A 21,914-nucleotide genomic window follows, 5' to 3' on the forward strand; every position below is an offset into this window, starting at 1 on the left:
GGCTCAGAACATGAACGAGGGGGAGAGAAGGCAAAGGGCCCCAGAAGGGACTGCGTCCTGCAAAGGGATTGTGTCCTCTGCTCTGCGGGGGCCTCCATAACACTAAACGCATCTGACAAGTGCTGGCTAGGAGAGGCATGGATTTGAGATAATGACATAGTGACTCCACCTAACTGAAAAAATACCCTCCCCTAACTACAGGAATAGCTTTATTAGTTTAATCTTTCATTTACCTCTGTTGTTTTGACCTCGTAAACGTGATAAAATACTGAAAAAAATCCTTCGGGGATAGACTGATACGCTATTACTGAGTGATAGTGGGTACACATTAGTGCAATTGTAACAATTCATAGATACTGGAAATCTGACCCATCATGCAGCAATCCCACCTTACTCCTGCATTTTCCTTTTTTTTTTTTCCCCCTTCTATTTTCCTCCAACCTCAGGGAGGATACCAACCTCAAAAATCTTTGGTGATGAAGTATCTTTTGGCAAGTGACTTACTCTGCAATCCAATCTCTGTCCCTCTTTGTATCATCTCCAAATACTGATACTAGCAACAGATACCAGGTCAAAAAAATCAGTAGTGCCATATCTTATTGCTCTTCTATAAGTAAATTCATTGATGTATTCCAGTACTTCGTATTCCCTCAAGTATTCAAAATAATTAATGATATTTCATAAATATATGAAAAAGTATTTGCCAGAACTCTGTAACACCTCAGACTAAAAGTCTCACTGAAGATCCAATTATTTAACATTGCTTCAATAATGCAGCTCATTGAACGCACTGTCGTTTCCAACAAATTAAACTTCAAAGATGATCCAATGTGAGGCACTGATTTTGATTAAGGCAGAATAATACTGTTGTGGAAATACTATGCCAGTCCTAAAAGACTTCCATCAGCAAGGCAAGCCAATAAAGCTGCCTGCATGCTAAAATTCAAGTGTGTGCAAACACATCTGCTGCATCAATGCCTAAATGTCTAACTACAATAAACAGCAAAAGAGTTTAGAAAAGCAGATTGATGCTAGACTGAAACGTTTCAAGAGAGCAAAGACATGGGAAGAAAACAGCCCTCATGGCCAAAGCAAACTTAGGCATAAGAATCACAAGTGAGTTAACAGCAGCAGTACCCTGTGTAAATCCAGTTCCAATAGTGTCACTTGGGCTGTAGCCATTGACAGGCGCCCGACTGCTCAGGTCTATCATCTGGTGCAGGCGGAGCTTTCGGCAGTAGATAGAGGCAGCCTCTGGTTCCAGGGCAATGATCAACTGCTCAGGATTTTCAGGAGATGCCATTCCTGCCTGTGAGAGAGAACGGATCAGAGAAGTGGGAAGTGGGAAGCACCAAAACCTCTCAGACACTTTTCAGCAAGTGAACAAGCCTTTCCCCAGCTCGCGGTGTCAGTTGGGTTAGCCCTCCGAGTTCAACGTGCCAAGAACCTGCTCCTGTTTGCTAAAGGTCTTGATCTGGGAATCGTCCTGCCCACAATGTATAGCACAACTTCACAGGCTGCAACAGGGCAGTATGCATGCACTTACCATGCTAAGTGTCTAACTGAGTTGCTGTGTACATGACAGTTGGGGAAGAGAAGAAAGTTGTTTTGAAACCTGTGATGAACAGAACCTGAACTCCTAATAAACCTGTTCACCTGCATGATGCAGGGGACCTGGTCTGCTCTTAAAAATGAAGGAATATCTCTAGCCTTCCCTCCCCACAATGATATTTTAAGGATGTCTGTCTTTATATCCCAGATATATACAGTCCTTGATGAAATGGACCCTTCCTGCACCGTGTAGCTTAGTAGGAATATATGATATGCTTTGCCAGTAATGCATCTTTTGACTTAAACCCAACATTTTCTACTTCAAGATCCATTGCTTTTAAGCATATTCCTTTTATAACATCTTCAAAATGCTCAGTTTATTTAAGACTCAAAATACAATAGCATAAGTTCCCTAAAATGTAAAGGGAACAAGCCTAAAAATAATCTCACATTTTAACATCAATATTTGCCTTTCTATCTATTTTCTCTCTAGATTTTCATCCTCCAGACACACAGACTTTCAAGAAGCCACAAGTTCTCATGTAACCACATCACTCTCAGAGTTGGGCTTAGAGAAAAATAGCAAAGAGCAGTTGAAAAAATTCTTTTTTAATTTCTTTTCTCTGTATTTCTCCCTACTGTGTGATTTTCCATTTCAATAGATAAAAATATCTGTCAGCTCTTTCTGTTCAACTTGTGATTTACGTGCTGTGGTGTTTCAGTTAAGGGCCTGAGTACTACAGCATGCTGGCAAAGAAAGAAATATACGAACATTTTTCTGCTTCCACAGTCAGTCTTCTAGCAAACCTTCACTTCAGCTCATACAGACACACTGTGGTGGCTCCAGAGCATCCCTCAAAAAAGGCAGACTCACATGGGAAAACTGTGGACCTGGACTGGAATTTGGCTTTTCATACAGCTACACTGTGGGAATTGCTGACTAGTTTACACCTGCAGCTAGAAACTCAAAGTCAAGCTTGTTCCAAAAGCAATACCAGGGTAAGGTTGGAGACATAAAATTGTCCTTCATCTTTCCTGACTCATTGTACCCTCTCCATCTTAAAAAAAAATAAAAGGGAATACATTTTTATAAAAAGCATCTTCCTCACTGCTGATAGTAAAGAAAAAACAACAAGAAGTAAATTCCAAAATAAGAAAGTAAGGGTTAAACTAATCATGGCCACACAATATTTTAAAAGCACACCACATGGTTGGGATTATTTTCACTTGCTGTTGGGCAAATCCTTCTGCTTTGGCTACATCCCCTAGACTCAACAGCATGATCTGAAATTAGTGGAAGTCTCCGGGAAGGAGAATACTGTGCAAATACCACAGAGTATCAAACTTTGCCAGCTATGTTGCAACCAAACTTCCAAAATTTGGAAAATGCAGATTTATGGCAGGCCAGAGTAACCCTAAAAGATATTAAAAGACTATTAATCAAGCACAGGTCCAAGCCAGACTCTCCTGCCATTGTACTACTCACATGCAAGCATGTTGGCAGGCACAGGCTTAGATAAAGCCCTGGAGCAGTACTGGGGATGACAATGAGGTTCTTGCCTTGTGCATTAGCATGACCCCAATATTCCCTCCAACCAGTCTGGGTGTACTGGCACAAACAGGGCTGGTTTCACCCCAGCTCACTTCAACAACATTTATCTCCAGCTGAGCTTTTCTATACACAAAGCTTTAATTTGCTGCATTGGAAAGGACATGAATCAATACTTGGTCCTTGACAGATACTTATCTAATCTGCTATGGAATTCCAAAAATGTATGGTCTCTGCACACAAACCCTCTCAGCCCTTTACAATCTTTGCCTTTAGAATGTTTTGCTAAAAACCTAATCCCAATCTTTCTTGCTGCAATTTTAAGACCAGCACTTCTTGCCCTATACAATAAGAGCATGGAGAAGAAATAGCTCCCTACTACCCTGCTACAGTTTTCATGTATATTAAATCCATTATCAGTTCTTCTGAGAGCTCCAAATCTGAGCAACAAGTGTGTTCTTTTAATATCCAGCAACGTGGATGAACTCGGTGTGCTCAGTCTGCTCCATGTACCGGGCATACGTTAGTAGCACAGCTAAAGCAGCTCTGAGTCTCGTGTCTAACCTACACACTAAAAGAGAAAATTATATTTTAGGGAAAAAAATAGCTTGTCACTAAGGATATTTAAATCCAAAGGCTACAGCATAAAGCGTTTGCAGAGGTGACAAGAACGGAGCTGCACAGGCAGGGAATTCACTGGCATTTCCTAACTTGAGGGGTTTGAGTCATCTGTTCTAGGGAGGCTTTTGGTACATATTTCTAAGGCTGGTTCTGCTAAAAGAAAACAGTAAACCATTAACCACAACATTTGCTTCCTCCCCTCCTCCAGCTGTAGTCTGTACTATGAACTTTTCACATTGCAGCTTGCAATGTGAAAAGAGAGAGGAAGCAGTGACCTGCAGCGGATGGACTCAGATCCATGTTCTCAGCCCCTCCAAGTACAGCAGATGCTATTCTTGCTACTTTTCCTCTCTAGATATTATTTTAACATACTCAAAATATCTCCTGAGGAAAACTTTCAACAAAAATGGCATGCTTTTAAATGCCAGCTGATCCTAACAGAATTTCATTAAGAAAAGGTTGCAGTTTTTTCTTCAAAAGCCTTCCTTACAGAGTTTGAAGGGCCAGTTGCAATGAAGAATGTGTTATTTCACATCATAATAACACCACACAAAGGAACTTGTACAGTGAAAGGTACAAGGCATTCAACATATATATTTTGACATACATATCCATCTATATATATACATACATATATATGTATATATATGGCTCAATATTGACTGTGCATGTAGTATTTCTACTTAAATCACCAGAGATAGCACATTACTGTATGTATACAGATCTATACACTGCATAGACATAATGGGGGAAGGGGAGATGAGAAAGAAACATGAACACTGTGAGACAGGAATGGAGCAATGAGATCACATTAATACAGGCTCTGAGAAGATGAAGATTTAGGAGGCAGTACCTCTGTCCCATCATTCCAGCTGAGTAGAAAGGGACAAATGGGAAAAAAATATTGAGTGTGTAGAGAAAGAGGAGAGAAAACAGCAGGCGCTCAACACAAAGAATCACAGAACGTGTTAGGTTGGAAGGGACCTTTAAAGGTCATCTAGTGCTACCTCCAACAGTAAGCAGGGACACCTTCACTAGAGCAGGTTGCTCGGAGGCCCATCAAGCCTGACCCTGAATGTCTCCACTACTTCTCTGGTCAACTTGATCCAGTGATCCACCACCCTCATATCGAAGAACATTTTCCTAATATCCAACCTGAATCTCCCCTTTTCTAGTTTAAAACCATTACCCTTTTTCCTATTGCTACATACCCTTGTGAACAGTTCTTCCCCAGCTTTCTCATAGGCACCTTTCAGGTACTGGAAGGCCACTGGAAGGTCCCCCCAGAGCCTTCTCTTCTCCAGGCTGAACTACCCAACTCTCACAAACTGTCTTCATAGGAGAGGTGCTCCAGCCCTTTGATCATTTTTGTGGCACCTCTCTGGACGTGTCCAACAGGTCCATGTCCTTCTTCTGTCGAGGGCTCCAAAGCTGGATGCAGTATTCCAACTGAGGTCTCACCAGTGCAGAGTAGAGGGGCAGAATCACCTCTCTTGGTCTCCTGGCCTCAATTCTTTTGATGCAGGCCAGGATGTGGTTGGCCTTCTAGGCCAGAAACAGTGATGCATTTGTTAAACATATTAACTGTTGAAGTTTAGGAATTCACTATATTTACACTTGTTCCTCTCTATCTTCCTCACTCTCTGCCCTTGCCTACTGCTGCCCAAGTATGAGTATAACTAAAAACAGAGATTCACAAGTTAACAGGCTCAAATGGGACAGATCTAAACAATGTCTTGGTATTGTATAGATCATTCTGGCAGTGGGACAGATACATCACGTTGCTTTTCCCAGGGCAGCTTATTGCAGTCTTCATAACAGCCTTGTCTTTACTCTAGTCTGCTAAGGAGTTGTTCTTTCTCCCATTATGCTCACTGGCAGTACAAACCCAGTCATGGCTTATGAAACACAAAGGAAGCAGGCAGCGGTTTTCCCAAAACCACTAACATGGAAAACACATCATGGAATTACAACAATCCTTTGAGTACCAGAAAGTTCTTTAAAACGAATTTATTTGCAGGCCACTGACGCATTTATATACCTGGAAGAAGCAAAGAATTGCTTTAAAAGCCAGCCCCAAACTCACTTTGCTCACTTGCCTGAGCACCAGGATTCCACAGTCTGAGGAGCGAACTGCCAGACTGCCACTCTCTGGCCAACAGGTCTGTGAGCTGGTGCCAGAGCATCGCTGTTCCTTTGCCAGGATCCATCATCAACAGCAAACCTCAAAGTGCTCCAAAGCCTCGTGTGCTGGAGTACAAATAACTCTGCCGTCCAGACGCAGGTGAATTCCCAACCTGGCACGCTCACTCTGCTTTTACAGCCAGAAATGTGTCACCAGACAAGAGCCGTGGCTGACCACAGACACGTTCTTCCTTCTGAACAGCCTCAGCTGCCAAGTGTTACACTAATTCACCGTTAGCAAATGCTGGTCTGGACCCGAGCTCCATATAGCAGCCCGAGCACTTCCAGAGAATGAAATGACACTTAACTCATTCCACACACAGAGTCATAATTACTACGGAGTAAAAGGCACTATTTCCAAAACCCAGCCTCACACACCACGATGCACAATGAAAAAAGCAATGCCTGTTTACTTGGGTTTTTAATTTACTGTCACGTATATGGCCTTAAAGTCAGTACCGTAGTAAAATATTCCATGCAGTGAACCTCTTTACAAGGCAATGAAAACCACAAGGTAGGCCTAGATGAAAAGCTCCCATCTCTAAAAGCTGCCATTACTAGAAGCATCAGTATTTAGCTGGAGCACTCCTGCATCTCATACCATAGCCAGGCAGAACACAGTTGCTCTGTCAGGCTTTATTTATTACACCATGGTGACCTCAGAAGGAATAGCTTATTAAGAAATACACCATCATCGACAAGGTACATGTTTCCTATTAGTATCCTCTCAAGCCAATGAAAGCAAAGGTTAAATCTCCTTTTTTTTTTTTTGCTTTTTCAGACACATACATTAGGCATCTTTTTGCAGGCAAACAAATAAAAAAAAAAAAACCAAAACAAAAAACCAAAACCCCAAATCTTGAACACTGACTCGTTACACAAGGAACATGCCTTACATGTGCACCCATTTCTTTGAGCTATAAAACTAATTAAAAGAACTGATACTGAGATCTTAAATAGCCAACCCACATATAGAAAATAGTACTTCATCTGTTGGATTGAAGATGCTGATTTATTATTAGAATCATACATTAACTAGAGTCATCCCCATGCATTTTATATTCACCTTTATTTCCTTGAGCTTCCTCTGCCTGGAAATCCTCTTTTTCTCTCTTTCATGTACACACATTCACTCAAAAAGCTTAAAACAAGTCAAAATTGTTTTCTGAATTCTCAAACTTCTGAAAGCTCAGTGCCTGCCATGAAGGATGGGGGCCTCCCAGCTCCCACTGCAGCTTTTCCCATGGTCAGGGAACACGTAGCCATGCTTTCCTCCACACAGTAGCCTACTTCCAATCCTTTCTGAAACTCCTGCCCTTCCATCAGCACTGGGTGATAACACAGGCAGGCAGGCATTATCACAAGATCACTGCATAGCTCTATCTTACTTTTGGAACCCGATCATTACAAAGGGCCAAAACTGCAGAATGAGGGGTACAATAGCACAGACTTTCCAAGAACTTTTCTCCCTCTGTCCAAAAGGAAATTCTGTGTGTTAAGTTCATCTATATAATAACCAGACTTTTCTGTTCCAGGGTTTGTGTATGGGGCAGCCCTTAGGCTGCTCCACAGGCTAGCTGTGCTGCCCTGCCAAGCCAGGACAGAAAGCAGCAGCTCGTGGGACCAAGCCAACCCCACACAGGGAGGCTCTGAGAATCTGCCTTAATGGTGTTCTACAGCATAGGGGGGGCTGAAAACATCCAATAAAGAAAAAAAAAGGGTGAGGTGCATTTTACCCCACACTTGCATAGGATTAGATTCAGACAGTTCTTGCACCTCAGTGTTATGTTAGCATAGGCACAAAAGCCTCAACCTGTTGAGATGCAGCTGTACTTACTACAAAACCATCAACTTCCTTATGGCAGAAATACGGTGAAAATATATATTAATGTTAACACAGCCTCTGAAAAAGGTCCAAAAAGTAAAAGTGAAATGTTTAAGAGTCAGTATATATTGGAAATAACGGAGGTGCAAAGGAGCACTACACAGATTTTGGATTAACCAGATCTGGACAGGCAGTCTGATCCTGAGCACTATTTCACTAGAATCTAGAGTCAGGGCCAGAGCAAACTGCAGCTGGGCCTAGCTCAGTGCTATCGCTCACATTCCCTCGCAGAAGGGTGGTCTTCATTGGTGGTCACTTCACAGAGGCCACTCTGACCCCTTGATTCCTCTTTGGTCCAGGCAGTAGCTCAGGCCAGTTCTCTCAACCAGAGAAAATAATCTGATCCAGACCCATTTTTACCCATTTAGTAAATGGGATCTCTTTCAGAGTCAAATGGAATAAGTAAATTATTCCAACAGAGACTCACAGATTTTAAAAAGTGCATTTTCTCTGGGTGAGAACTGTGCTTATACTTGGGAGAAGTGAATTTCACTTTCTCTTCTACTACTAACCAGTGAGACGATCCTGGCAGACTGCATTCCTTACTAGCTCGGATTACCTGTCTGTAAAATATATATACTACTGCCTTTGTCCTTTATGCACTGAAAGCCACGAAAGGAAAACATTTTGGGAATTAAGTATAGAATAATATACTATATTACTTTCAAGGCAGTTAAATGTGATCTTTCAGAAAGAGAAACAAACTAAGAATGATGTCTGATTGGATGAATTTGGATTTACAGCTTTCACCAATTCTGCAGTCATGTAAAACCTGATTCAGTATTGGGTCAGTGCTGCAGGCACTGCAGTCACAATTAATAAGGCATTTCCAGGCACAAAAGTGTACCATATATACACTAAAGGGATAAACATGTGCAAGAGAAGAACCACCCTCATTAGACTGTTGGAAAAACAAGGCACAAAGACAAAAAGCCTTGGCTAATGTTGCTCAGGAACCCAAGATAAGGTGGAAATTCACTCCACAACCCCAGAACTCCAGTTCAGTGTCCCAGCCAAATCCCACTCTTCGTCAAACAACAAGCTTCAATTTCTGCATGTGACATGTAGCACATGCAGAAGATGCAGGGACAGCTCCATCACAGCCTTGGGTCCCCGTTCTGCTTTCAGTTTGCCACCTCCACCAGCTGCATTACTTTAATTACCTCTGGAACAGCGCTGCAGACCAGATGAGTGCAATGATCCACTCTTCTGGGTGGTAGGAAGAATCTTTTGAACCTTTAGTTTTACCACCAAAGCCACATTTGTAGTAATATTGTAGATAAAATTTAAAAGTTGGATTCCATGAAATAGCTCCATAAAGATAATGTGGTTCATTAGGAAATGAAGTCTCTGCAGGATAACATCATTCAGCCAATGAAACAGAAGCTGTGAATTAACATCAACATTTTTCTAGTCTCCAAGATATTTATTATAATTAGTAACAATAGGAAAGCCATGATTGCAAGTTCAGAACCACACAGCCTGCATGAAGAAAGTATTGTGTGACTGAATCATGGCAACACAAAACAGCAGTTGGAAATTAAGTGCCTTGTGAAATTTACACTGTTTAAACTAATCAGTTCATTGTGTTAAGGGATTCAGGATAACACCATCCACTTAGTGCCTTGGTCAGTGAGCTTTTCTCTAATCCTCCTCCTTTTTCACTAGCTAACACTTTCTCCAGTTCCGTGGCACCAAACTGGGATGTCACAAATAAACGAGACGGAGATCTAATTACGGAGGCAGAGCATGCCAGGAAAGAAGATGAGCAACATGGGAAAAGAGCCTCAGCATTATCACAAAGAGGCGTGTAAGGGGGAGCTGGGTTGGCAGGGAGTGGGGCTGGTGGATGTCACCGAGCTGCTCGAAAAGCACGCCACGTGCAGTTTTTGATAGACCTTCAACCCTGAGACTTCAGAAGCCTCCACAGAAAAGTGTCTGAAAATCCCTACACCCTCACACACACCGATGCTTTGCCGTTAGTCTTCAGAGTGAAGCATCAGACAGCCCATTGAGCTCAGTCCACTTATCTGTTCAAAGACAGATTCCTAAAATTGCTCAGCAGCCACAAAACAAGCAGGGTTTTCCTCTTACTGATCACAGCAAAGACACTGGGTTTGCCAAAGGCAGGAGGGAGAGCCTCTCAGTGCTTCCCTCCTTTCAAAAATCCATCCTCACGATTTAAGAGCATAGAGGAAAACTAAGAATTAAGGTCTTATTCTTTATTGTGTAGGGGGTTTTTTATCCAGTCAGCACAATGTTTGGGTGGTGGTTGATCCTGCAAAGAAGTCAGGTGCACTTTTTGCTTTCTCTTAAACAATATTTGCTCTACATACATGCATGCATAAACACATAAATTTTCATTTTACTGTTGCCTTGTGACCTAAAATCAGGTTTGTGGCACAGGTTGTCCCTCTTAGTCCTATTCTGATCAGGTGCCATCGATATTTTGCTTTTCACAAGTAAGAACATATTGTACAATTATCCCAGCTGCAGAATTCCTTTAGTGTCAACTTCCTCATCTGTACAATAAAGGGTCAGGACAAAGATACTCATCACTGAGAAAATTGCTTGAGAGAGCATAAAAGAAATCTCAGGCTACGGTAAAATAGCAGCAACTTCATTTTTCATTTTGCAGACACGAGAAATGTAAATTATAAAGGATGAAAAGAGGAAAAGCCGGTGGTTTAATGGAGGTGGCACAAAAATGGAAGCAGCTGTTTTCATTTATTCCCTTTGCACTACCCTAAGTGATTAAGTAACAGGAAAGACATAGAAGGATGGACCCCAATGCAAAAACTGACCTTTAAATTGTCCTTAGAATTTTGGGATTATCCCTAGACCTCTCCTTGAGACCCCAGATATCCTCCCTTCTGCCATGATACAGCGGATACTGTTTCTTTGTTTTTAAAACACCAGAAGACAGGCTTCCTGGTGCTCTTTGAATTCCCAGGGTTTGCCCATACCAGAAGCTCATACAAAGTAACTACCCACAGAAAATTCACAGCCTTCCTACAGCCTTTGTGTAGGCTGAATTTACTGCTGCTCACACTGCAAAGGTAGAACTCACAAGGTATGAACTCCTGTGAAGGGAATTTTTAGGTGAAAACCTCTAACCTGCAGGAGATCAGGACAGGTGATAATAAGGTACCTCACACTTGCACTCATATTGGTTTGGTGAACTTCAACTGACAAGATATAAATTAATTCCAATTAATAGCAACACTACTCCCCATTTAAAAGTTTGTGTACGAACACATATGTTGAAGGGGCAAGAGGTTACAATTAGCATTTTATTTATAATTAGACTTAGTTTCATGGTGGAATAAACTACTGGATACCAACTTCAAAGAGCTGAGATGAAAATATGCAATAATTTTGTAAACTATTATTATCTCTGTTACTTGTTCCAAAGAAACTGCTAGAACCATTTTTATTCCTCTCCTACAGCACTTCCTTGTTATTTCTCAGTATAAATTGTCATCATGTCTCCTAATTTCCACGAGCAACGGCTACAGAACGAGCTCTCTGATAGTTACCAATTGAACACTTCTGGTCAGTTCAAGACAGACATTGAGAAAATGGAGAAGGTTCAAGGGGGGCTGCTAGAGCACACATTCTGCAAAGATAGGCTGAGGAACCTGGGTGTGTTTAGTCTGGTGAAAAGGCAGCCAAGGAGCAATCTAATAGCTGTTTGCTGCTATCTGAAGGGCAGTGACAGAGAGAGAACACAACTTGTCTCTGCCTCGCCAGGAGATATAACAAGGGGCAGCAGCCACATGTTGCAGCTTGAATTCCAATTGGATGTTAGCATTGGATGTTCCTTCCTAGGAAGGTGATGCAGTGCTGGAGCGGCTGCCCATGGAGGGCAGCTCTGTCCTTGGAGACTTTTAAAACTTGGCTAAACAAAGCCAGTGCTGACCTGTGTTGGCAATAACCCTGCTTTAAACGGAAGGTCAGACTTAGATGATCCCAAACAGACACTACCAACAAATGTTTCCACAACTCTAAGGTGGTGCAGGTATTATACACTGAGAAAAAACAGAACTGCTGGTAGGAATCTTTCCCAAACACCTACAAACTTTCTCATTCCTCGTGTTTGTGAATGCTGTGTCAAATCCTTGGGCGTATCAGGGGGAGGGAGCCCATGGTGCCTGACCCTACAACAACAGTACCAGGCTCACCTTAACAAGCCTGCAGTTACTCAGGGTCTCACAGGTTTCTGCATGGCCAAGTTGAGTTTACAACACTAATGCAAGCTGCTCAAGTAAAATAAAATCATCTGTCTCAGTCCAGTGCCTTGTCAGAGAGGGAAACTCAATTGCTAATTAATCCATTTTCCCGTATTTGGCTGTAAAGAAAAAATGGTCTTGTGCACATGGCAGACCTGGACTTTGAACCTCAATCCTTCTGTGCTCATCTCTGCTACAAGCCTCCCATGTAACAGTCTGCAAGTCACTTAGAGCAAACTTGGTGAAACTAAAGCAAATGCATCAATTTCTGAGTATCCAACTGAATACCAAGGTTTACAATGGAGCTTTTGCTGAAATTTGTTGGAATTGAGGGTGCTTGGGCTCTGAATAATCGAGCAGGATACCTGTCATACACACATCTGATCATGCTACTTAGCAAGCTGGTTTGGACAAGACAAGAATCCATTTGATATTTAATTTCTGTTTACTAACCTATCAATGAAGCTACTCCTGTGACAAGAAATAAAATACAGCCTGTACCACTCCATAGGTTGCTTAGAAACAATGGCATCATCCCATTCTGAAAAACAGGATGATAAATGTGGCATCTGGACCTGTAATGGAGTGTGAGTTCTCCCTTCAGCACGCTCTGAGTAACGCATTTTGTGGAGCTGCATTGGCTACAGTCAGAACTGCTGTGTTTGTGTGATCACTGATGAGATGAGCCAATTTGTTATAGATGGCTAGGCTGTCTTATTGAGATGAATGCCTCTGCTAAGCACGGTCAGATTGCCTCAATTTGTTTTTCCTGGGGTTGCTGTTACCCAGCTAAGAGGACAGATTTCTTTACCTGTGCCTTTCTATTTTTTATAATCTATTTTTTTGCATTTTCAGCCAGAATTTGGGATTCTTTGGGATTGTAAACACTGTGTGATTCTATTACAACCCATACTCATCAGGTTTTCTTGATTTTTAACAAAACAATAACATTTAATAAACATAAAATAAAATACAAAACTTTGAAACTCCTGAAATGCAGGTGAGACAGAAATCAGAGATAACAGTGTTGGAAAGAGGGTGTACTGCACCTGTGGGAGGGTCTGGTAAGAGGGTCAGGAGGAACTGTCTGTTTTACCCGCTGTTACTGACTCCCCTCTTCATGTACAAGCTTCAGCAAGCACATGAGCTTGGGCTCAGCTCTGCACCAGCCACCGGAGCGGTGTTGGCTCACAGAGGTCACACCTGTCTCCCACAGACTCTGCAGAGATGGGCAAAGGCTGCCACAACTCCCAGCAGCACAAGACAGCAACAAAAGCACCACACTTGCTGAGCTTTGAATGCTTTCCAATGCTGTCACAGAGCCTATATCCCTGTCATAGCCTCCTGCATTCTCTCTTCTCCCCTGTACTGGAACCTACATCATCAGGAGGTGCATCCATATTGCACTATCAGGGGCACCAAAAGGATTTCAGCTGCCTTTTGCCGATTACTGGGAGGAATGGCGTGAAAATTCAGTTGCCATTTTGCACTGTATGGCAGTCTGCCCTGAGTCTCTTCCAACAGAAAAGTCTCTGCTGTCCTTACTAAGGCAGAAAATTAGAGCTTACATACCCTTAGTAGGGATGTCTGTTCTCCACTGCCTTTAGAAGATGCCCACTGGAACTAATTTCTAGAAGTGGCTGCTTTTCAGACAGAAACAGAGATATAGAGGTACCACCTTCTCTTTGGGGCACGATGAAAGGATTATTGCTGTTGCTATCTTAAATCCCAAAGAGTCCTCTACCAATTATACTTCACTTTTTATGGGAGACCTCTGTAATCTGCATAAAAGTGACACTCACAGATTATATCAGTGAGATGGATGAATACAAGAGCAGATGTCTGAGCAGAGTGGTTTGAAAATTAAGATTGCAGCATGTGCTGATGAGCAGACATTGAGGAATGACAGTGGAACATCTGGAACCACTGGCTACCAACCAGGAAACAGCATTATCTCACTTCTGGTTACAATGAATGGAGAAGGTTCTGCAGTTTACTTCTGCCTATTCCTCCAATGGTTTTGTGAACCACTGATAAAGAAAGGTAATTTCTTCCTACACACAAGCAAGGCACAAGCTTCTTGGGTCATTATGGGAGAGAAAAGGATTTCTTTTATTTGTGAGACAGAAAAGACTACCAACAATTGTAGAGCATCCTCACTGAGGACATCACATTTAGTCTATCACATTTTGGTCTCAGATGTAATTTCAGACATGTAGACACAACTTTCTTAGGGGAAGAATCCTGGATCCCTTACAAGGGAACAACCACAAGGCTCTGAAATAACCAACTTTTTCTTTGCATCACAGGCTAGACAGAATCTCCAAATTGCTTGTTTTATTGCACCCCTGGCCCTTTCACTCCTTCAACATTTTCACAGGTATTGGCATGTCTAGAGTTGACTCACATAGAGCTGAATGATAATACGCTAAGGAAGGGGTTACGTTTGTTGACAAGTTGATGGTAAATAGGACCACAGTGGCACAGAGTCTGCATTTCCACTAGGATGATGCTGCTGCAGCTCATTCCCAAGTGACTGTTGCCACAGACCACATGTGTGCTGTAATGAAAGCTTAGCTCCAAGTGGCACTACCAGGAGTTCTTTGCTGCATTACATTATATCCCCCAAGGTGCAGGAGGACATTAGTTGCAAGTTTTATGACCAGTGTGCATTAGAAAAGTGAAGCTATTAAATTCTCATAAGCTTTTCAATTTTTCATGTTGTATTATCCTAAAAATGCTTTTTATACCACAGGCATACACCAGTAACCACAACAGCAAAGCCTGACCCTGTTGCTATTTGAGTGTCCTCCTCCTGTCTCAGGCTCTCCCTTTCCCTTTGTTTCCAAATATCCTCATTGCAGGTCCTTACAGCTCAGGCTGATTTTATTAAAGGGCCACAACTGGCTCTGAAAGCAGTTTCACCAAGAAAAGTATATGCCTGCTGTTTTCTATCAGTTGCACCTTATTTTGAACTTCAGGCCTCCCTATTTTTCCTTAATATTTTTCACTACAGTTCCACTTTCAGCTTGTATTTCTTTTCAATGTATTTTTAATTGAATACTGGCACCTAAGATATCTTTTAGACTGCTCTGTTATCGTCCCTCATTGTCCTTTCTATGAACTTCTAACAAACAACCCTACCCACCAATTTTAGTCCTTGTGCACAATGATTTATACTTGGTTTTGAACTTCCATCGCTTCCCCTCCCACTCCTGATAGTCGTTGAAAGACTTTCAGACTGTTGCTATATTCTTTTGGCTGGAAAACCCCATCCAGCACAGTCTTTCCAATGGCAGAGGGAACATTCTAAATTGTGGCTACTTCTGTTGGTTCCAGGGGTCTTTCAGGCAGTTTCTAAGATTCTGAGACACAAGTTTCACAGCTTTATTAGACAGGCATAGATCCATCTGCCTACTCTTACTCAGAACGCTATGAAAACCTCCTAGTTTACTTGCTTAGTAAAATAAAACCTCCAAATATTCCAACTTGTGCCACAGGAGTGGACAAACAGAAACATACAGACCTGGATTAGCAGATGGCTTTGCCAGCTGCCTCTACTTTCATGTGAACCTGGCTGGGTAATTAAAATGTGTAAACCGAGATCAATTAGTAGACATTTCCCACTGTGCTGAGTTCCCACTCTGTAAGTTTCACTTCTCAATTAGTCATCCTTTCCTAATTAAACATAGCTACAAGATGCAGAATCCTCCCTAACATATCACTTAATAAACACTTTAATCCTTATGATTAAAAAGATCTTAATATCACAAAAGCGAAATCATGGACTTGAGAATCCCAGGAGCTACAGATAATCAGGATGGTTGATGCATTGACACACTTCTGCCTCATTTGCCTCCATGAACAAGCACTGTTTCATAGAAATCACCTGGTTCCCAGTGCTGCTTATGCCTGAACATCATTGCCTCTTTATGGAGTGTAGAGAAGTCCGTTACACTGTGCCTAGGCAAGTCAATCTCAGTTCTGATTAATTCATCAAAGAAAATACTTCAAGAGAAATAAATTAGCTCAGCCTCACAGATACCGATCTAAGTCTCTCTTGGCATCTTTTTAAAAATCAAACATGCTTCACATTCTTATTAGCAAGGAATTTTATGTGCTGCCACATTACTTTTTCACCAGATTTGTTTCATTTTCTCCAAAGGTTTCTACAAAGCATGTTAGTGCCATACCCCTGGAACACAGTGTTTAATTCTCATGTGCATCCCATGACAAAACTGATGTGAAAATATTAATAAATATTCAGCATGAGAGCTGGTTAAAGACAGCCTCTGGAATTCCAGGCTCACATACTTAATCCTATAACCTAGGCTGCCTCTCTATTTATACAGCAAGCTCACCATGCAGAAGATTTCACTGTTTGTAACTGAAAGATAAATCTGCTTCAGAACTCTAGAACTTCATTTTAAAATCAACAGCTCATATTAAAAGAAAAGAACCCTCAGTATCTCTAACTAGACCAGCTAACTAATGTTTCTAAGCCTACAGAATATTTTGGCCAAGCTCACAAAAATGCACTACCTTTCCCTTTCCTTTGCCCTGAATGCATTTGGTATGTCATGTTTTACATTCTTATTTTATAACTTCTGTATTCACATACTCCTGGCACACTCCAAACTCTTCCTTAAAACCTTATTCCTATTGGCATGTTCAAGGAACTCCAGCCTGCAGGTTCTGCTCTGCACTTACTGTGTGCAAAAACTGTGTATTGAAAGAGGAGCTGGAAGAATGCCCTTACTAAAGAGAAACACGCTGTCAAGAATATTGGATCCTGTGTTCCTCTAATAAACAATCTACAGTGCTGGAATTTCATTGGGATAAGGAATTAAAGCACTGCTCGTAGTAATATATTAAGACTGCAAAGTGATTTTAAGAATGAACCAACTCCTCATGCCTACCTAGATTCAATGGATTTCTACACAACTGATCTGGAATACAGTTAGAGTTTTACCTTCCCATTAGTAGGCATGTGATTCTTTTTAATTTGTCATCACTAACACAAGACTAACAAAACACTGAATTTCCTTGTGTCACAAGAAACTCAAATGACACAAAGTTTCCTGGTTCTGTGTCCATATTCACATGCCATTCTGATGAAGCTGGAAGTGCCAGGCCATGTTCATGAGCAGGATGTGCCTTGCCTCCACACCTAAGCCATCTTTTCATGCTGGGGCCTAAACCTCAGGCCCAGTGCAGGAAGTTGCATTTGGTACTTCTGCAAAGAAAAGAATAAAGGCAGGTCCCACCCACGTGAGCTGGACAGAGTCCTCCCACACACTGTCCAACCAGAGCACGTTGCCAAAGTCTCCAAAGTAAGAAAACATATCAGCAATTGGAATTTATTACTCACGATGCGAGTTCTTCATGAGAATGGGCCTCTTCCTAATACTGGTAAATACAGCACTCCTGACAGAACTACACCAAAGCAAAGAATTTGAAATGGAACAACTAGGACACAGAAACAAGAGAAGTTAACACTATTTATGACACCTTATAGTTCACTGGGGGGACAATGGGAAGCCTGAGTGATACATCCTAAGAGCCATTATTCAGGATGTAACAAACACAGATGCAATGCACGCTAATCCCAGAAGACACACTTTGGGAAAGGAAACTTGGGCCAAAGTGGGTCCTACAGAGATGACAGTCTACTCCCTCTCCAAACACAATCAGGCCTCAACAGGTGCCACACAGCTTTAGAGCTACCATTGGACACATGGGAATTAAGCATGAAGGACAGGAAGAAGCATCTGTGAACTGTTATTTAGCAACAAAGCAATTTTTATTCAGCAAAGTGAAGCTGTAAAGACATGCAGCTCTCTACAGCCTACCAGACTCAGGCCCTCAGGAGAACCTGGACAGCAAGACAAATGAGAATAAAAAATACCTGCTTCCAAGATGTAACAACTCAAGCATAAAAAGATTTAAGGATAAAAAAGCACAGGAGATTACTACAGATGGGGCAGGCAGAGTAACAGCAAGAAGCAATGAGGAGCATTTTTCACATATGAGCATGTTCATCACAGTCAAGTGTTTTTTTGCCAGCATTTTAGAGAGAGTTTCAGAGGAAGAAAATGAGTTAGCATTAGTTCATGTCCAGGACATGCAGCTTATGTCTGAGATGACACAGATGAAGATGTCAAATGTAGTTTGATTCCCTGTCAAATGCAAGGCTACAAAACTCTTTAGCTGCAATATTCTGAGGAGATAAAAAGCAGGCCAGAGTACAGTTGCCAAAGACAAGGAAATGATGTTGCAGTAACTGAGATGTAAAATCTGTGACAGCCCTGATGAAAGCTCAGCAGTACGAACAGACAGGAAAAGCTGTCATGCAGACAAAATTAGCAGGATTCTGATAGGTTGGATGGAAGGAGAGGGGAAAAACTGTGGGCTGAAGGGAACACCCAGATTACTCATTCAAATGAGAAAGCAGCACAGCAGCTGGAAGGGAGCATTGCAGGAGCCTTGGGCAGATGAAGAGTCCCAGGTTAGCAACATTTTGTTTAAGGCAAGAGAGAGATGAGAGGATGTCAGAGAAGCACTGTGAGTAGGCTGTACAAAAGCTGATGGATGTTGAGTGCAGAAGCAAATCTACCACACTTCTTGACTTTATTGATTCCATGCAATATTTAGCTTTGCCTAGACAACTAATTAGCCAGTCCAGAAAGGCTGGGCTTTACATTGTGAACTGATGACAGAGGCTGTTATTATTCCTGTTCTCTTAGAGCTACCTCACTTGCCACAGATATCTCAAGCAGATTTCCACAGCTCATCAACATTTCCCTCTAGTTAACTCTCATCTTAGACTAGTGGTTGTACTTCAGTGTATTTCCAATAATGAAGTCCCTTCCGTTGCCTTTTCACACTTCTCTCTACTCAATGCCCCAATTACTGCTATGGCAACAAGCTCTCATTTTCATGATGCTTGGATGTTCCAACAGCCAGCAACATGGGCTGCAACTTCTGATCCATCTGTACATACTGGTTTGAGGAACATGTTGGAGCCAGCAATAGGAATCTGAAAGACTGAACAGCAGTGCAGAACTCTCAGCTTTCTGCACCTCTTAAAAAAAAAAAAAATCAACCATGTGAGGTCAAGTAAATATCAGTTTTTTCCCTAAACTCTTGTGCTTTCCTGCAATGATCACACACCCCGAGTTAAAAGCCTTGTCAGTCCTTGCTATTTATCAAGCTTGCCAATAAAAGTACACAATCACAGACACCACCACAGACACAGACACTAATTAACAACATTCCATTGTGCCACAAATGAGAAATGCCCAGAGATCTACCTTACCCTGCCCTGTTTCCTTACATGGCTCCCGGTTCACGAGCACACATGCACACAGACAGCAGGCAGACAACAATATACAAAGATAATGAATGGGTCTCTAGCGTTTCAGATTTACCTACAACCGTGTCCTTCCATCAGAACTTTAAGAGTGTTTTGCTTCTGGCACTAGCATTAGCAATCCCACAATAACGACTGTTAAGAAAAACGTTGCTCAACATTAGAGATAGTTAGAAACAGAGTTAGAAAAATCTGGGTGCTTCCCAGGAGCACTCTGCAAATTACTCATGTGACTACTAGCTGTTTTACAAACTGTGTAGCGCATGGCTGCTGCCAATGGGTTACGCAAGGTTCTGACCAGAAATAAATAAAAACAAAATGGAAAATGAATATCCTGATGAAAAGAATGTACATTTTTCTGTATCAAAGACACAAGCTGAATTTGAAATATAGGACATGTATATGGGAAGTGCATATATTGGGAGGGCTGGAGGGGGGGAAGGGTTAAATGCAGATAAACCTCTTACTGGTGAAAATAACATTTTAATTTAATTTTATATCCAGACTATCCGGTTCACAGTCCTTTCATTCCTACTGTGGGAAAAAGTCCCACTGAGGATGCTCTTTGCTTTCCCTCCTCTTCCTTTTTTTTTTTTTTTTTTTTAAATAAAAAAGTCTGTAACAAAACAAAACTGTGTCCAGTATTTTAAAATCAACTTCCCCTTGGGTCTCAAAACTGCATCTGTTCCATGTGCACTGAATTCAGCAGTACAGTGTTCAAAAAGACTAAAACATCAGTCTGCAGTGATGGACAGCAATATATAAAAGTAAACAAAGAAAAAGGCATTTAAGGCATTACATGTGACTTCAAGCTACAGCTTGGTACAGTGAACTTCTCTTTCAGTGTTTCTAGTCTGACTTTTCTAGACCATTTTTTATACCATTTATACTAGAGCTAATTGTCCCAAACAGCCTTTATCACTAGACAATCAACTAGGGCTTACAGGGGCATTTCTCCATCCAGCCTGTGTTCTTACCTTGTAGGCAGCTTGTCTCATAAACTGCTTTGCAGGCTGCTTCCAGATAGCAGGCACTGTAATGACCCATCTTACTTCAGTGTTTTCAAAGTCCGAGCCTCCTTGGTCACTGAGCTCCTAAGTAAAAGAAAAACAGAGGCAAATACAAAGTGATGGGTGTCAGCTTTATTCAGAAAACATTATTTTCTGCTGGCTCCAGTAACAGTAACTTTCTCTTTTCAGTGTTTTCCCCATAAAATCTATGCTACAAATTAGAATTATTGCCAACTTTTCAAGAATTCTTTACTGTGCCAAAAGCTGGGATTAGGGTTGATGCCTTCTCAAGGAGGCCTATAGAAGAGATCCCTGCTTGACATGTAGTAGAAAAGTTCTTTATTCCAAAAGCAGCTCATACACTACAGAACAGTTATATGCATTCTTAGCCACAGTGTGGGATTTGCTGTTAGTTTGAAGAATTCACACTTGCATCTTTTATTAATACACAGAAAAGCATTTGAGGTATCACTGATGAACATTATGTTTTACAATCTGGATTTTTCAATGACCTCTTTATATACCACTTACCTTTAAATCAAATTTTTACAACTCAGTTAACAAGGGGAAGTTACAGTTAAACCCTTTAAAAAAATGACTGATAGCTCCTTGAAAATTTTGCTTTAAGCAAACATTCAAGACTAGTTTAGTTCTTTTATTGTCCTTCCCCACCCCCCCCCTTAAAAAGAGGAAAGTCTGTATTGCATTTGCAAATTAGGTGATATACTGACATATTTTGGGAAGGTTTCCAAGTAAAATGTCATTACCATATGTCCTATCTAAATTTCCATCTAAACAGGGAAAGGTTCAGAAAGGTGAACAAGGAGCCTTTAGAATATAAAAAAAAAACGTTTCTGCATGTGCTGTGCCAAGGTGTTGTGTTTGTTTAGCTATGCTGCAGCTCAAGAATCCACGTTAGAAAAGTGGTACCTTTATACTGCACAGGGCATGGGAACGGGCAGATTATAGTCCAAAGTAAGAGTCCACTTACATCACCTGTCTAATTAGTTTCAGCATGCATTCACATATCACAAGGATTTATTTATTAACACCAAGAAAGTGATATCTAAAGCTCTGAACAGGCAGCACAGCAAATATATAGGATTGTACTCAAAAGCATTCATACTCACTAATAATCTCCCCAGAGTATACACAGGTTCAAGTAACTTTAAGAAGTAACCTTAAGAAGTAGCTTAGTTTTTAACAACAAGGCTATGTTAAACAATGCTTGGTTGGGTGAATATTCTGATTTGACCTGGCAACTACTATGCTTACATGGACATTATGGTGGCACCTTTGAAGCCAGTGTGTACTTAATTCACCTTTGACTGTTCACGTGAGATTTTAAATCTCAAAAACTGTTTAGTGGGGAAATGTATTTCACAGCAGAACACAAAAAAACTCATCTTGTGACACAAAAAGAGTATTACAAGAAATGAGTACAGCTATTTCAAATGGGAAATGGAAAACAAAATTCATTCTCCCTACCAACACCTGCCACAGTAGGTAA

General features: G+C 41.3%; 1 protein-coding gene across 1 annotated transcript in view; it reads right to left on the reverse strand.

Annotated features, from left to right (window-relative positions):
* The window catches only part of HSPA12A (heat shock protein family A (Hsp70) member 12A), a gene marked incomplete at both ends in the record, with an annotated part of 55,222 nt that overhangs the window by 7,257 nt on the left and 26,051 nt on the right, over positions 1-21,914 (reverse strand). The window contains 2 exons of the mRNA XM_084264646.1: positions 1,138-1,309; positions 20,372-20,488. Of these exons, the coding sequence (XP_084120772.1) occupies positions 1,138-1,309; positions 20,372-20,488 (289 nt within the window). The remainder of the gene's footprint in view (positions 1-1,137; positions 1,310-20,371; positions 20,489-21,914) is intronic.

Source organism: Gallinula chloropus, assembly GCF_964237585.1.
Source record: "Gallinula chloropus genome assembly, chromosome: 5".
Taxonomy (NCBI): Eukaryota; Metazoa; Chordata; class Aves; order Gruiformes; family Rallidae; genus Gallinula; species Gallinula chloropus.